The 17,331-nt window shown below is 44.1% G+C and overlaps 1 protein-coding gene across 1 annotated transcript in view; it reads right to left on the bottom strand.

Annotated features, from left to right (window-relative positions):
- ADAP1 (ArfGAP with dual PH domains 1) overlaps nucleotides 1-17,331 on the bottom strand; it is a 113,861-nt gene that overhangs the window by 73,198 nt on the left and 23,332 nt on the right. The window contains 1 exon segment of the mRNA XM_033914916.1: nucleotides 5,042-5,172. Coding sequence (XP_033770807.1) covers nucleotides 5,042-5,172 — 131 coding nt within the window.

The raw sequence follows: 17,331 nt of genomic DNA, 5'->3' as shown, positions 1-17,331 counted from the left end.
GAAATCTAACACGCTGCTGGCCTCAATCACCCGCTGAGGCAGCTCGTTCCAATGATCGACCACCCTTTCGGTGAAGAAGTACTTCCTAGCATCACCCCGAAATTTCCCTCCCCTGATTTTCAGCGAGTGTCCTCTGGTTACCGAGGGTCCTGTAAGACTGAAGATATCATCTTTCACCTCTATACGCCCAGTAATATACTTAAAGGTCTCAATCATGTCCCCTCTGTCTCTTCGCTCCTCCAGCGAGTACATCCGCAGTTTCTTTAACCTTTCTTCATACGTGAGATCCCTGAGCCCCAAGACCATTCTGGTAGCCATTCGCTGAACCGACTCAATTCTCAACACATCTTTTCGGTAGTGTGGTCTCCAGAATTGAACACAATACTCGAGATGAGGTCTCACCATGGATCTGTACAGTGGCATTATGACCTCAGGTTTTCTGCTGACAAAACCCCTACGGATACAGCCCATCATTTGTCTTGCCTTAGACGAAGCCTTCTCTACTTGATTGGCAGCCTTCATATCATCGCTAATGATCACTCCTAAATCACGTTCCACCGTGGTCCTGGACAAGGTTTCACCATTTAGTGTGTAAGTTCTGTGTGGATTTTTTTTCCCTAGGTGCATTACTTTACATTTTTTAGCATTGAAGCCTAGCTGCCAAGTGGATGACCACTGTTCAAGCTGTCTTAGGTCCTGCGTCATAAAGTCAGGCACACTGCTTTTGCCAACTATGTTGCATAGTTTGGCATCGTCGGCAAACAGTGATACTTTTCCTCTAAGTCCTTGGGTCAAGTCTCCTATGAATAAATTGAATAGAATCGGCCCCAAGACGGAGCCTTGAGGTACTCCACTCATCACTGCTGACGTTTTCGAGGGGGTACCGTTTACCATCACCCTTTGAAGCCTACCATCTAGCCAATCCCTTACCCATGTAGTGAATGTATCCCCCAATCCCATCGATTTTAGTTTGTTCAACAGCCTGCGGTGTGAAACGCTATCAAAAGCTTTGCTGAAGTCCAAATATATCACGTCAAGGGACTCACCGGCATCCAGATGACTGGTCACCCAACCAAAGAAGTCAATCAGATTAGATTGGCAGGACCTTCCCCTGGTAAATCCGTGTTGATGTGGATCACGTAAATTTTCTTCGTCTAGAATTTTGTCAAGTTCCTGTTTGATCAGTGTTTCCATGAGTTTGCATACTATGGATGTAAGACTCACCGGTCTGTAATTTCCTGTCTCTGTTCTGCAGCCCTTTTTGTGGAGTGGAATTACGTTAGCTGTTTTCCAGTCTAGGGGTACTTTTCCCTTGCGCATGGAAAGGTTGAAGAGTACGGATAGTGGTTCAGCCAGAACTTCACTCAGCTCTCTGAGTACCCTGGGGTGTAGATTGTCTGGCCCCATGGCTTTGTCTACTTTGAGTCTTGAAAGTTCGTGGTAGACGCTACTAGGTGTAAACTCGTAATCACGAAACAGGTCATTTTGGCTGTCTCTTATTTGTAGTTGTGGACCATCTCCCGGTGCTTCACAGGTGAATACTGAGCAGAAGTATTCGTTTAGCAGTTCTGCCTTGGTAGTATCAGATTCTGCGTAGTTTCCATCTGATTGCCTAAGGCGTTCTATTCCATTTTTGTTTCTCTTCCTGTCGCTAATGTACCTAAAGAAGGATTTGTGAGTGCATCTATCTGGTAAAAAGTTTTCTTAGCACACATCACAGTCTCTTAAGAAACCTAACTTGACTCTGTGTACAATTCTGGAGGCCGCATTATCAAAAAGATGTGCAGAGAGTTGAGTCGGTTCAGCGAATGGCCACCAGGATGGTCTCGGGACTCAAGGATCTTCCGTATGAGGAACGACTGGGTAAGTTGCAGCTGTACTCACTCGAGGAACGCAGAGAGAGGGGAGACATGATCGAGACGTTCAAATATGTCATGGGCCGTATCGAGGTGGAAGAGGATCTCTTTTTCCTTAAAGGACCATGGCAACAAGAGGGCATCCGTTAAAAATCAGGGGTAGGAAATTTCATGGCGACACCAGAAAATATTTCTTCACCGAAAGGGTGGCTGACCGCTGGAATAATCTTCCATGACAGTTAATTGAGGCCAGCAGCGTGCCAGATTTTAAGAAAATATGGGATTGGCATGTGGGATCTCTTCACGGAGGTAGTTAGGGGTGGGCCATTAGTATGGGCAGACTAGATGGGCCGTGGCCCTTTTCTGCCGTCATGTTCTATGTTTCTATTTGGCATGTGCGATCTCTTCATGGAGGTAGTTAGGGGGTGGGCAGACTGGATGGGCCGTGGCCGTTTTCTGCCGTCATGTTCTATGTTTCTATTTGGCATGTGGGATCTCTTCATGGAGGTAGTTAGGGGGTGGGCCATTAGGGTGGGCAGACTGGATGGGCCGTGGCCGTTTTCTGCCGTCATGCTCTATGTTTCTATTTGGCATGTGGGATCTCTTCATGGAGGTAGTTAGGAGGTGGGCCATTAGTGTGGGCAGACTAGATGGGCCTTGGCCCTTTTCTGCCGTCATTTTCTATGTTTCTATGTTTCTGTACAGCCATTGAAACATGTCATATTGCAGAACTCACCGGTTAGAAAGTGCGAACTTCAGAACTTTCTATGGATCAATTTATACAGCAATATTCTGATTGCAACCAGGAGGATTTGGCAGGATACAAGATTACTCATAAGATAACAAGAGTGGCAAGCTGACAATGTTAATGCAACAGACAAGCGACAAGTAGTGTATTGCAAACTGGGTGCCCCACGAGATTTCAGGTGTACCGCGAGACTAGGGTCACCAGATTTTCTGTCTAGAAAATCTGGAACCCCATAGACCCACCCCCAGGACAAAGTGCCGGGTTTTGAAAAGCTGTCCGGACCCCCCAGACATGTCCTCAAAAGAAGAACATGTCTGGGGAAATCCGGACGTCTGGTAACCCTACGCAAGACGCCAGGGAGGAGGAGAGGCGCCAGCGCCGGCTGTCTGCCTACAGGACGTGCTGGATATGCCTCTCTCTATGGTCGCCAAGCATCTTTCTGGCTAACACCGTAAAGTGCCTCCACAGGCGCAATTCGCATCAAAAGTAGGTGCCGGTAATGTAGGCCTTGAAAACCCTGGTCTACATTTCTGGCGCCTACCTTCCCCGAAGGCATGATTCTCTAAACAGTGCTGTTGCACGAGAGACATCTGCTTTTAAGTTGTTGGCCGCCAACTAGAGAATGACACGGTGACAAAATTTGTCACCATTCCCGTCCCCGCGGATAACCACGGGAAATAATCCCATGTCATTTTCTAGTGTCTATTTCAACCTCAGTCCTTCTACACCAGCATTCTTCAAAGCAAAGCTTGTGGGTCAGTGGCTGTGGCCATTCATACTCTGATTCTTATGTGAGCCAAGGATAATGAAGCCATTGTGACATCACTGATGTGATTGGCTCTTAGGCACTGGTGGAATGAGGCATTATGACATCACAATATCTGCTCTCGATACCAGAGACTGTCATTCTGTAGTTTCTATTTCAACCTCAGTCCTTCTACACCAGCATTCTTCAAAGCAAAGCTTGCGGGTCAGTGGTTGTGGCCATTCATACTCTGATTCTTCTCTCTCTCCTTAAAGAATGACATGAAGATGGTTTCCCGCGGTTATCTGCGGGGACGGGAGCAGTGATAAATTTTGTCACCGTGTCATTCTCTACCGCCAACTACAGTGCCATTTAGAGAATCCGGGCCACAGTATTTATTTTGGGGGGAAGAAGCATGTTAGGAGTTGAGAATGAACATGAAATATCTACTCGTCTAGCCTGCTACCATTACGGCCACTAAGTGCTCCCCTGTTAATTTTTTTTAAAGGGCTGCACAAGGATAGAAACAGATATAACTGAAAAATTTCTATTCTACAGTTGGGCTAGGAATGGAGTAAACGCGCGGGAAAGTCCCCGGTAGAGTGCGCTAAGCCCATTCAGGGCTGGTGCTAGACATGATGGGGCTCAGAGCAGACAATAGGGAGCCCCCCCCCAAGCTTGCTTGCAGGTTATCCCTCTATCAATTTTAGGCAGGTCTGGGGCCCCCAGTGACTGGGGGCCCAGGGCAGTCGCCCTGTTTGCTCACCCCTTACGCAAGCCCTGGTGCCACTTATTAAAAGGGCACCTAAAACTCGCTTTTCTTTCTAAGGTGCTACAATTTCATTTATTTATTTAATTAACTGAAATATTTATAACCCACATTATCCTACAGTTCTAAGTGGGGTACAAATTATTAATACGTGAACAATAAAACAGCTCACAAGACAAAACATACCGAAAGTCATCCAAAAATTACATACTGCCCTAGATGGCTTATGCAATCATTAATAACATGCAACCATGCAATAATAAAATGCTAACAATATACCTATCACTTAGGTGCAAAAACTTGAATGAAGAATAAGCTTTTTAGCTGCTTACGAAAACATAACAAATTTACAGAAGCACGTAACTCCAAAGGAAGTTCATTCTACCGCCTCGCCCCCCCAATCTGAAACATTGACTCTCTATAGATAAAACCAAAAAAAACAACAACAAAAAAAAAACTCTGTGGAGTGACGTTGTTCCCAAATGGACTTTATTTGAAAGTATCAAAGTTCCAAAGGTACACTAAAATCATCCACATAAAATAATTCCATCCACATAAAAGTAAATCATCCACATAAGAGCCTTAAAGGACCTAGTCCGCTAGGGATACAGGACCCAACATGGTCCACGTTTCGACAAAAAGTCTTCTTCAGGGGTCCCTGGGGGTCCTATAAAGGTGTGTACGTGGGAAACAATTGTGTGGTGAACCGGAAGTGAGACACTGCTTGCATTTGCAATGGAAAGAGATTTGCATATAATGGAAGTGACAGGTATGCAAATCTCTCTCATGCATATTCATTAGGGATATCTTGAAAACCTGACTGGCTGGGGGTCCCCCAGGACAGGTTTGGGAACCACTGGTATAGAGAATGGTATAGAAAATTAAACAAATACATTAAAAATTTTAGAGTGAGACATTCATACCTCAACTTGGACATCATCCCAGGCGTCTAAGCGGACAGATTTCACTCGGCTGACCTGCGGGATGTTACGGTGAATCCCTGAACAGTTTAAACAGATAAACGTCCCCAAGGTGTGCGATGCCCAATCTGGATCTAAAAATCACAAAGACCAACAAAAGCAATAAATTAACCACTGCGTCTGGGAAACGCAGCTAATAACCAAGGAAGTAACTTTATAAAGAGTGTTTTATGTGTGGGGAAACACTTTTATAAAGTTTCAGAAACGTGTATCGGCATCACGCTTACTTTTATGCAAACTGTGCGCATGGATTCCAGGGAGAGTTTTGATATAGAAGACAACACAAATACAGAGTAGAGATACAGAGATGTTTCCAAAGGGGTCTTTATTCAAATTCTGAGGCAATATTGACTCTACACGGCCAGTGTCTTGGCACTATACAGGTGCCTTCTTTAGGAGTTCAAGCTTTAATACATTCGCATATGGATAGATCAGACCAGTATGGCAAAGACCCAAGAAGGGTCAATTTAAAATAAAAATAAAAACCCAAAGAATATACCGCCAGGGAGCAGCAGGAGTTTGGCAAGTGTCTCAACATCAGGGACACAAAAATATAGCGGAGGCAACAGTTTCATAAGAACCTAAGGATTGCCATACTGGGACAGACTGAAGGTCCATCAAGTCCAGTGTCCTGTTTCCAACAGTGGCCAACCCAGGCCCCAAGTACCTGGCAGAAACCCAAAGAGTAGCAACATTCCAGAGCTGAGATTGTGATGTCATAATGCCTCATTCCACCACTGCCTAAGAGCCAACCTCATCAGTGATGTCACAATAATAATTTAATAATAATTTATTTCATATATACCGCTATACCGTGAAGTTCGAAGCTTGATTGTCCTATACTCATCTCATAAGAATTGCCATACTGGGACAGACCGAAGGTCCATCAAGCCCAATATCCTGGTTCCAACAGTGGTCAACCTAGGTCCCAAGTAGTAAAACAGATTTTATGCTGCTTATCCTAGGAATATGCAGTAGATTTCCCCAAGCCATCTCAATGATGGCCTATGGACTTCCCTTTTAGGAATTTATCCAAACCTTTTTAAAACCCTGCTAAGCTAACTGATTTCGCCACTTTATCTGGCAATGAATTCCAGAGTTTAATTACCGTACATGTTGTGTGAAGAAGTATTTTCTCCAGCTTGTTTAAAATCTACTACTTAGTAGCTTCATTGCATGTCCCCTAGTCCTAGTATTTTTGGAAAGAATGAACCAGCGATTCACATCTATCCTGTCCACTCCACTTATTATTTTATAGACCTCTGTCTTATCACCCCTGAGCTGTCTTTGTGCCGTGAAAAACATTTGCTCTGTTTGAGAGACACTGGTCTAAGGGAAACAAACTAATAGTAGGGAAGTCCATCCTAATAACACAGAACTGGCCAGAATCCCCAACATATATATTTATCAGAAACAGAATCAATCTTTTATACCGGCTTTTTAAAAGTTCTGCAGGAAAGCACTAAAATATACTCTTTAGAGGGTAATTTTATGAAGTCATTTTCCCATGTACTCTACATAAGAACATAAGAGTTGCCATACTGGGACAGACCGAAGGTCCATCAAGCCCAGTATCCTGGTTCCAACAGTGGCCAACCCAGGTCCCACCCAGGTCCCTAGCTAGATCCCAAGTAGTAAAACAGATTTTATGCTGATTATCCTAGAAATAAGCAGTAAATTTCCCCAAGCCATCTCAATAATGGCCTATGGAATTCCCTTTTAGGAATTTATCCAAACCTTTTTAAAACCCTGCTAAGCTAACTGATTTCGCCACATTATCTGGCAATGAATTCCAGAGTTTAATTACACAATGTGTGAAGAAATATTTTCTCCAGTTTGTTTTAAATCTATTACTTAGTAGCTTTATTGCCTGCCACCTATTTCTAGTATTTTTGGAAAGAGTGAACAAGCGATTCATATCTACCCTTTCCACTCCACTCAGTATTTTATAGACCTCTATCATATCACCCCCGAGCCTTTCTTCATAGGGAAGTCATCCCATCCCTTTGATTATTTTCATTGCTCTTCTCTGTACTTTTTCTAATTTCGCTATATCTGGTTTTAGATACAGTCGCTCTTCCTTGCTGTCCAATGTATTTGAGGTTTATTCTTTTTTTTATTTTTTTTTTGATTGACCTTTCTTGGCTCTTTGTCATGCTTTGTCTGATCTATCAGAAAACCATAAAACACTGTGTTTCCCCGAAAATAAGACCTACTCCGAAAATAAGCCCTAGTTCAAGCGCTGGATTCGCCAGCAGCAGCCCTCCACCACCCACGCCCCCCTCCCCCCGCCACGCAGCCGAACCCCGCTGACCCTTCTATCTCTCCCTCCCATCCAATCCTCACCAACCACGAGACCGACATACCTTCTTCCAAACGGCAGCGTCAACAGCAATCTAAACAGGCTGCTTCGCGGCCTTCTCCCGCTGTGGTATTCTTCTGACGCATCACTGATGATATCATCAGCAATGTGGCACACAGAATACCCTGGCGGGGACGGCCGCAAAGCAGCCTGTTTTCATTGCTACCGATGCTGCCGTTTGGAAGAAGGTGTGTCAGTCTCGTGGTCGGTGGGGTTTGGATGGGAGGGAGAGCTAATAACAATAATAATAATTTTTTTTCTTATATACCGCCCTACCAACAGTTCTGGGCAGTTCACAACAGAAAAAGAAAACTTAAATATTTCAGCGAAAAATTACAATTTAATAAAAACAATACTTCATACAGCAGTCAGATACAGCATTAGTTAAAATATAGTTTCAAATATTACTAAAAAATAAAAAGTTTAGAAGAATAAAAATAGAACCACATTGTAAAATTAAAATCAACATTCTTGTTTATCAAATAAATAAGTTTTTAATGATTTCCTAAATGTAAAGTAAGAGTAGTTTGAGCAATCAGCGGATTTATCCAGGAGTTCATCTTCCCAGCCTGTCCAAAAACGTTTTGTAACGGCAGGTGGGGCAGGAAAGACAAACATACCTGAATTAATGGTACCTTTTGTTGAACAAGACAATTTCAAATAAGAAAGGAAGGGTCAATGGGGGTTTGGCTGTGCAGCGGGAGGAGGGAGGGACGCGGAAGATGGGAGGGAGAGAGAGAGAGAGATAGTAAGATGCTGCATGGGAGGAAGGGAGGGATGGAAGCCGTGCAAGGGTTCTGCTGCACAAGGGATGGGAGGGAGGGAGGGGAGGAAAGATGCTGAACATGTGGGGGAGAGAAAGGAAAGAGGAAGAATTGGGGTGGAGGAGAGGAAGGGAGAGATGATCATTGTACATGAATAAAATAAGACCTACCCCCAAAAATAAGCCCTAGTGAGTTTCTTGGACCCAAAATGAATATAAGGCACTGTCTTATTTTCGGGGAAACATGGTAGGATCACAAAAATACCCGTCCTATTTTCATTCATTTAACTTAACCAGTTAAGCACAGGCTGTCTACGCATATTTGGATATTTAATGACGGGACTTGGACATGGCTTAGCATTGGTTATACAGGCATAATTTTTGGCAGCAGCTAAATATTACCCTCAAAATGTTTCATAATAAAAGTAAATATTTTCTCCCTCCCTGAAGAAACTTTAAAATGTACAGCTCTAAAGCACATGCGGCAGAAAATGTGTCTTTAGTATATTTTTAATAGTAAATTATTTATCAAACAAATAAAAGAAGCCTCATGGCTGCATCAAGTGATGACTTAATCACTAGAAGATACTGGAGTGTTTTTGCTAATAACCACAAAGTGTGCTAAAAGCCACCAAGAATTTACTGTGCTTCGGTGTGAGTAAAACACCCTTATAAATAGAAAACGTAGAGAAGCCAGCAGCACATCCCCCCCCCCAAAGCACTGAGCTCTTTCCAGACCAGGTACTGTTCATGGGGTATTCTGTACCCACGGAGAAATAAAGGAGTAGGCCGGGGTTCTTACAAGGAAGGTTGGGGGGGGGGGGGAGATGAATTTGACAAGTTTTTGAAATGACTGGGGATGCTAAACCCAATGGAAATGATCCCTCCCTGAACACAGTCAATATTTTGCTCAGCATTGGGGGAGGGGGGTCAGGCACCCACAAAGCTAGCTCCTATCTTATTTCCCTGAAAATAAGACTTATCCTGAAAATAAGCCCTAGTTATGATCGACCTCCCGAAGTCCCCCCTCCCCCTGAATGTACCCGACACTCCCTGACTCTAGTGCTGCCTGATTTGCTGAAAAAAATTGGACTTGTCGATTCAGCAACCCCCACCCCTGCTGCTTTAGGAGGCCTCAGAGTGGAGGTATGTCAGTCTCACGGTGGGAGGGTCGGTGGGGTTCTGCTGCACAGGGAGGTGGGAGGGAGGGAGGGATAAAGAGATGCTGCACAAGGGGATGGGAAGGAGGGGTAGAAAGATGCTGCACAAGGGGATGGGTGAGAGGGGAGGAAAGATACTGCACAGGGGGGGAAGGAAAGAGGAAGAATTGGGGTGGAGGAGAGAAAGGGAGAGATAATTGTTGTACATGAAAAAAATAAGACATCCCCAAAAGTAAGCCCTAGACCCAAAATTAATATAAGACACTGTCTTATTTTCGGGGAAACACGGTATTATCACCTAAAGTGAAGGCTCATATTTTCCCACTAGGCTGAGAAGCACTTTCCCATCAAACTTCCTTCCCCCCTTCAAAAAAAAAATAAAAAAATAAAAAAAGACAGAACTCATGGGTTTGTGGTATAGTCAAAGGAAAGCCCTCCCAATGCTCGTCATACTTTTCAGTAGACACTTTTCTTCATTTACCCCCCCCCCCCTACCTTTTTATCAATGGGCCGGCGAGGTAAGTGCTCCGATGCTCGTAGGAATTATCGTAACTCAGAGGTATTTACATTTCTGTCTTACCACCTCTACCCTTTGGAACTCACTTCCACTATACAGTGGTACCTTGGAATCCGAACTTAATCCATTCCAGAACCCCATTCAAGTTCCAAAACGTTCGAGTTCCAAAACAAATTTTCCCATTGAAAATAATAGAAACTGGATTAATCTGTTCCTTGGTCCCACAAACTCAGCAAGATCGGGTCCCCCACCGGCATCGGCACCAAGATCAGGCCCACGTTGCAGAAGCAGCAAGATCGGGTCCCCCACCGGCATCGGAAGCAAGATCGGCAAGGGGAACTGCAAGCGGTGCTCAGCCCAAAGCTTCCCTCCCAGGCGGAAACAGGAAGCTGCGTCAGAGGGGTCCAGATTAACACCAAGCGGTATAAGAAACATATCGTCTGAAGTCTGAACACGAATGTCAAAATCTATTCATTAGAGCTTAACATTCATTTTCCCTCGAGGCCCTTCAGTGATAGAAAGGCTGTTAGTTGAGCAGGTTCAAAGAAAACCTATTTTACAGAACGATAGTTTACTATGCACTTACAAGGGTGGCTAAGGAAAAAGGTTCCACCCATCAAAGTGACTCCAGATTTCAACAACAAAAAATTGACACCTCCTCTTCTGAGTTTCGCGGGACCAAGCCACCCTTTACAGAGCACTTTTACGAGCATCAAAAGAAAGAAGGGGAAGATGCAACTCGTTTTCTCAGCATGAGGGGACATGGCATCTGCCAGACATTGTATTTTTAATATCCAAGAGACAAAGAGATGGCTGAGGATAGATCAGATAGACAGAACAGTTTTCCGTGGTAAAAAAAAAAAAAAAATCTTGTTGGGTTCATTAGAAGTCCCAGCTCATCCCAGGCTGCCAGATTTTGCACAAGATAAAAAAAATCATGGCTGGTAAATTAGAAAAAAGTTAAAAAAAACCCAGAAGAGCAGACCAATGGCGTTAACCCCGCGCTATGCGCCAAAAACTAACACCAGCTCAATGCTGGCGTTAGCGTGCGCTAAAACCGCTAGCGAATGGCAGAGGCAAATGAGATAATTATAGAAGGGTCACACAGCCTGTAAATTCTGATTTTACAATGCAGTTAGGGGGTCTTTTACTAAGGTGGCTAGCCGAATTAGCACATGCTAAATGCTAATACGTCTAAAGAATTTAATGGGTGTGGTAGCCTAGTATTTTAGCCCGTTACATTAACGGGTGCTAGAATATATGTCTGTGTGTCTTTATTTCTGTCTCTCTCTCCCGCTGTCTGTCTCTCTCCCTGGCCCCTTTTGTCTGTCTGTCTTTCTGTGTCTCTCCCTGCCCCTGTGTCTTTCTTCTTTTCTTTCTATCTATCTGTCTCTCTCCCACCACTTCCCTGTGCAGCAGCCACAGCAGCATTCCCTCCCCCTCCATTTCCCTCCCCCCACACCACTTCCCTGTGCAGCAGCAGCGTTTCCCCTACCCCCTTTCCCTTCCCGCAGTCTGGCCGGCTTCCTTAGTCCCTTACCACCCCACCCCACCCCCACTTCCCTTTCCGCAGTCCCGACAAACCTTCTGATTCCAGTAGCGTCTGCAGCACTCTACACACTGCTGCTTCGGGGCCTTCTACTGCCCAGCAAATCAGGGTAGTAGAAGGCCCTGAAGCAGCATGTGTAGAGTGCTGCAGACGCTGCTTGAATCGGAAGGTTTCAGGACCCGCAGCCCTTGCCGGACCCGAAGCAAGCTCTGGGGGTTTTTGGGTTTTTTACATGGGCCCAGCCGGAGCAGGAGGAGAAATCTGGGAGGCAGGAATTAAAGTCCGTTGGGGCTCTGCTGCGCGCATGTGCACTCCTACCTTCGGGTCCCTACAGCGCAAGGAAAACGGGAGCATGCAGGTGGGAGTAAGCATGCGCGCTTAGGGCTTTATTATATTAGATAATAAAACCCTTAGCGCACATGCACACTTGAAACTCCGTGCCTCCATGCCTCCCCATGCGCAATAGAGTAGAAATCTGCCTGCGGCAGTTTCACCACCGCCCTCCCTCGGCGACGCTGTGAGGCTGGAGCCAGTGACAACCACCATTGTGACAACCAGCCATTGTGACAACACTGATAAGTTTGGCTCTTAGGCATTGGTGGAATGAGGCATTACGACATCACAATCTCAGCTCTGGAATGTTGCTACTCTTTGGGTTTCTGCCAGATACTTTGAACATGGTCTTATGTTCTACCCATCCCGTGTCATTCTTTAGTGTCTCTCCTAACCTCAGTCCTTTTACATCGGCATTCATCAATGCAAGGCTTGAGAGTCAGTGGCTGGGCCCACTCATACTCCGATTCTTCACTCTCTCCTTAAAGAATGACATAGGGATGGTTTCCCACAGTTATCCCTGGGGACAGTGAAGAAGTCTGTCACCGTGCCATTCTCTATAATATTCGACCGGTACGGAACAATAAACTAATTCCCATTGAAGATAAATCAGTTATGCTGGAGATTAATGTTGATTTCAAAGACTGCAGGTTTAATAAGAGGGCAACCCTTCAGCCCCAGGGAGGATGTGGCGGGATGTTTGTGGCTGCCACACAGAGGCAGCAAATTCTTGCTAAGGATCTATGACTGGCACTTTTCCCCTTCCTTGATGCAAACTTTCAAACATTAATAATTAGCTTTTTTGAAAACAAGAAGGAACACAGAAAAGGGCCTAATTAACTCCCCTTCTCAGAACATAAGCAAACAAAGCAAAAGTTTAGTGTTTTCATTACAATTCATAACACTTTGATGAGGTGTTTTTTTAATTGGTTTTTTTATATATTTTAATATTTATTGAATTTTTTACATTAATCACAAGAATATTCCTCTTGCACACGTAAAATAGAAGATAAAAGAAATTAAACAAACTCACATTTAGTGCTTCAAGGCAATTAGTCCTTCTTTCTTAGACTAGAGAATGACACGGTGACAAAATCATCACCGTTCCCGTCCCCGCGGATAACCGCGGGAAATAATCCCATGTCATTTTTTAGTGTCTATTTCAGCCTCAGTCCTTCTACACCAGCATTCTTCAAAGCAAAGCTTGCGGGTCAGTGGTTGTGGCCATTCATACTCTGATTCTTATGGGAGCCAAGGATAATGAAGCCATTGTGACATCACTGATGAGGTTGGCTCTTAGGCACTGGTGGAATGAGGCATTATGACATCACAATCTCAGCTCTGGAATGTTGCTACTCAACCTCGGTCCTTCTACACCAGCATTCTTCAAAGCAAAGCTTGTGGGTCAGTGGTTGTGCCCAATTATACTCTGATTCTTCCCTCTCTCCTTAAAGAATGACATGAAGATGGTTTCCCGCGGTTATCCGCGGGGACGGGAACAGTGATGAATTTTGACACCGTGTCATTCTCTATCTTAGACCACTAACTCACAGGGGGGGAGGAGAAATGAATATACTGAGGAGATAACAAAGATCAGACATAACTAATTCTAATTGAAAGGCTTAACAATCTTTAACCCCCACTTTCTTCTTCCTGCTCTTAAACATTCCGAGTAGCTAGACTTTTTATATCTAAGAAAGCACGGAACTGTTCTGGTGCATAGTAGACATACTTAACACCTTGATATCTAATCAAACATTTGCATGGGTATGCTAATAAAAATGTCGCTCCAAGGGTCAAAGTCTCTACTCTCATTGCAAGGAATAGTTTTCTTCGCTCCTGCGTTGTTCTCGTGACGTCTGGGAAAATCCATACTTTCTTTCCCAGAAACATTTGTTGAGGATTTCGGAAATACAATCTCACAATTGCATTCATATCTTGTTCGAAGACAAAAGATATGAACAATGTGGCCCTTCAAGTTTATGTAAGATATTTGATATAATCGCAATATCCAAATCCAATGCGATTTACAAAGATTAAAAATAGGAAAAATAAAAAAATCCAACAAACAGGACATTAAAAACAATTATGACATAAAAATGCAATTGAGAAGGAGGGGGTTAAAAAAAATTGGATTAAACACAATTCCAAAATAAATGAAAAAGGAAGGGTAAGGAGACAAAAGGTTAGGAAACATTACCCACTTAATTTCTGCTTAACAGTTTCCTTGTCCAGATAAATTCCAGAATGAGGTCATATGATTCGGAAACAGTAGTTTCTAATAAATCAATGACATTAAGAGCATCTGTTGGCCATTAACAGATTTTTGTAATGAATGATTAACTTTTTCCATGATAAGATATTTGATTAGGAGGGAAATGGGTGGGCTTTACTTGTTGTTATTTCATAATACATGATTATTTGAATAGTTTCATAGTAAAGATACTTCTTTTTTTTTTTTTTTTATTTATCAAATTTTTAAATTTTACAAATCAAGTATGCACTTGTACAGAAAGTTGAAGAAAAGCAAACAAATAATACTCAAGAATTAAAATACATAAAAGTCAAATAAAATAAATATTTAGCTTAACTTCAGCTCAAGTCCTCCATTTAGATCCAAGATGAAGTATAGCGAACATATTAACAAAATATTTGAATCAAATATAAAAGGAAACAAGGTCCCTTTAGCTGAGAGAGGATACCATTAAATTCACTTTTATTTCCCTTTGTCCAATCGAGCTCCTGCCAGAAAGGCTGTCAACTGGAAGGGCTCAAAGAAAACATATTTTTTCATACGATATTGTATTACACATTTACAAGGATGTCGTAGAAAAAAAGTCCCTCCAAGAGATATAACCCCTGGCTTCATCATAAGAAATTCTCGCCTTCTTTTTTGAGTATCCCGTGCCAAAGTAAGTAATGATACTTCTATGTATTATTGAGTAGGGAGGGAGGGGAGGGGAGGTTATTCTATTCAATAAGAATAATTTATATATTAGATTTCTTATATAATATTTTAAAATATTACAGAATATTAATTTGTAATGAAATGTTATACTTAATGCATATATGAGAGTTAATCAAGTGTGTATCTTTAAGTTCATATGAGTTTAACTGCTACACTTGTTGTAACATGCAAAAATGAATAAAGAATTAAAAAAAAAAGAGCGTCAAACATTCCTCTGCTCCTGGGTTAATACCCTCAATTTTCTTCTTCTGCAAATAATAAATTCTATTGAGTGGAGGTAAATACTCAGGGGAAATCTTTAATATTTCAATTATGTATCTTTTCCACATATCAACAGGTGTAACTCCCAGGGCTTTCGGGAAGTTCAACAGACGCACGTATAATCTTCGGTTCAATTTTTTTACTCAGAACTGTTCGTTCCTTTATCAAATTATTAGTTACTAGTCTTTAAGCCCGTTACATTAACGGGTGCTAGAGACTCCTCTTCCTGTATAAAGTTGGTTTTTTTTTTCATTTTAGACTTCCTCCCCCACCTTTCGCTTTTTCAACCCCCTTGCATCATCCGCTCCTTCTCCTGCGCGGGCCACCGGAGCAGAGAGGACGGGGCGGAGGGGGCTGCCGGCCGGGGTCGGCGGAGAGGAGCTAGGCGGCTGGAGGAGTAGCAGCAGCCACTGCCGATCGCAGCCTCTGTCCCCGCCTTCGCCTTCTTATAGTTTTCTTCACCGATCCTTTGGAGAGCGGCCTGCAAGATTCGCTACAGCGGCTGGCGAACCTCAGCAGGCCACTTTGAAGAGGACTGGTAGCGGGAGGGAGGAGTCGCCGGCACACGCGCCTCCAGCTAGCGCGGGCGCCCTGACTGGCACAGAAGCACACCTCACGCCACCAGGACTCACGGACTTTTGACAGCGCCTGCGCGCTCTAGGGTTTTATTATTATAGATATCAGTTTGAAGCAAACGGCGGTAACAACGGTCTGGGGGAAATTTTCCTTTTCTTTACCTTATGCTGAGCCCGCTGTGGTCCGGACGTCTACCCCCGTTCAGAGGTCAATCCTAGATTTTGCCGCAGCTTCCTTTAACCCTGATGCTCCGGGAGGCAGGCCCAGGCTCTCACCAGCCGGAGGAGCGGCTGGTGACTTCGGGCAGGAAGTTTCACTCTCCCCTCTGGAGCCTGTTCCACCTCCGCACCCTGCTCAACTCGCGGCCCGAATGGAGGTTTCAGCGGCGGAAGTGAGCGCTGGGGAAACTCCGTACCAGGGGCTCGGACTCGCGAGAAGGGAAGAAAAGCAGGGAGAAGAGAGAGTCAGTAGTTTTACTGGCCCTGAACCAGCAAAGTCGGAGCTGATCACCCCAAAGAAGATCTGGGACTCTCTTGAGAGGCTTAACATCCGAGTGGCTAGATCTTCAAGAGATTTGACAACACTTGTAAGTACTGTGGACGCTTTGGGGGAAATCCTTGGAGAAAACTAAAGGAGAATTTACAATGGAGATAAAAGAAGAAGAGGTGTTTCATTCATTATAGGGTACACCACTCATATTTGCCAAAATACGTGCGTGCCGAGCCATCGCGCAGATTTTTTTTATGACTGTTGAATGCATTGCACACCACCAATTACTACAGATCTCCACTGTGGTTTGTTTGATCCTGCTTTAACCACTCTGCCACACACTCCCACATTTGGGCTAAAATATGAATACAATTTGAACGTTGTTGAATCCAAAGGAAACGGTTTTCTAGAAAAGAAGGGCGATGGCCATAATATATGGTTCATACCTTCTGTTCCAAACCCTACACAGACATGAGAAATAAAATACACTTCTCCCTCCGCATTCGCTGTGATAGGGGATTAACGGTGTCAGGTCAAAAGCGCGCCGGGACAAAGGCGCGCGCAGACAATTGAGCGCAGCGCGGAGGTGCGCACTGCAGAAAATTACTGTTTTTAGGGCTCCGACAGGGGGGGCGTGGGGGGAACCCCCCCACTTTACTTAATAGAGATCGCGCCGCATTGTGGGGGGTTTGGGGGGTTGTAACCCCCCACATTTTACTGAAAACTTCACTTTTTCCCTGTTTTTAGGGAAAAAGTTAAGTTTACAGTAAAATGTGGATGGTTACAACCCCCCAAACCCCCCATAACGCCGGCGCGATCTCTATTAAGTAAACTGGGGGGCTCCCCAACAAAACCCCCCGTCGGAGCCCCTAAAAACTGTAATTTTCTTCGGCGCGCGCCTCCATCTTGCGCTGAGTTGTCAGCGCGCGCCTTTGTCTTTCACGGGGTTGTCTATGAACCGGGATTAACAGACCCACGAATACAGAAAAAAAACCCGCAAATAACTTTTAAATATGTTATTCGCTGTTTTCTATTAAAAACCATCGTGAATATGGTGAAACCGCGAACAACATGGCGGGAGACCTGGCCTGTACCTGAAGGAGAGGCAAAACACGGCGAAGAAAGTGCCGGGAATCAGCTATTTTTCTCTGCACACGCTTGGAATCAGCGATTTCTCTATGCAAGCTGACATAATTGGGGGGGGGAAGGAGCGAGCTAAAAACCGCAAATAATCGAAACCGCGAATACGGAGGAA

This window comes from Geotrypetes seraphini, chromosome 11 (genome assembly GCF_902459505.1).
Source record: "Geotrypetes seraphini chromosome 11, aGeoSer1.1, whole genome shotgun sequence".
NCBI lineage: Eukaryota > Metazoa > Chordata > Amphibia > Gymnophiona > Dermophiidae > Geotrypetes > Geotrypetes seraphini.
Note: the sequence above shows the minus strand (reverse complement) of the source record. Positions and strands in the feature narration are given on the sequence as shown.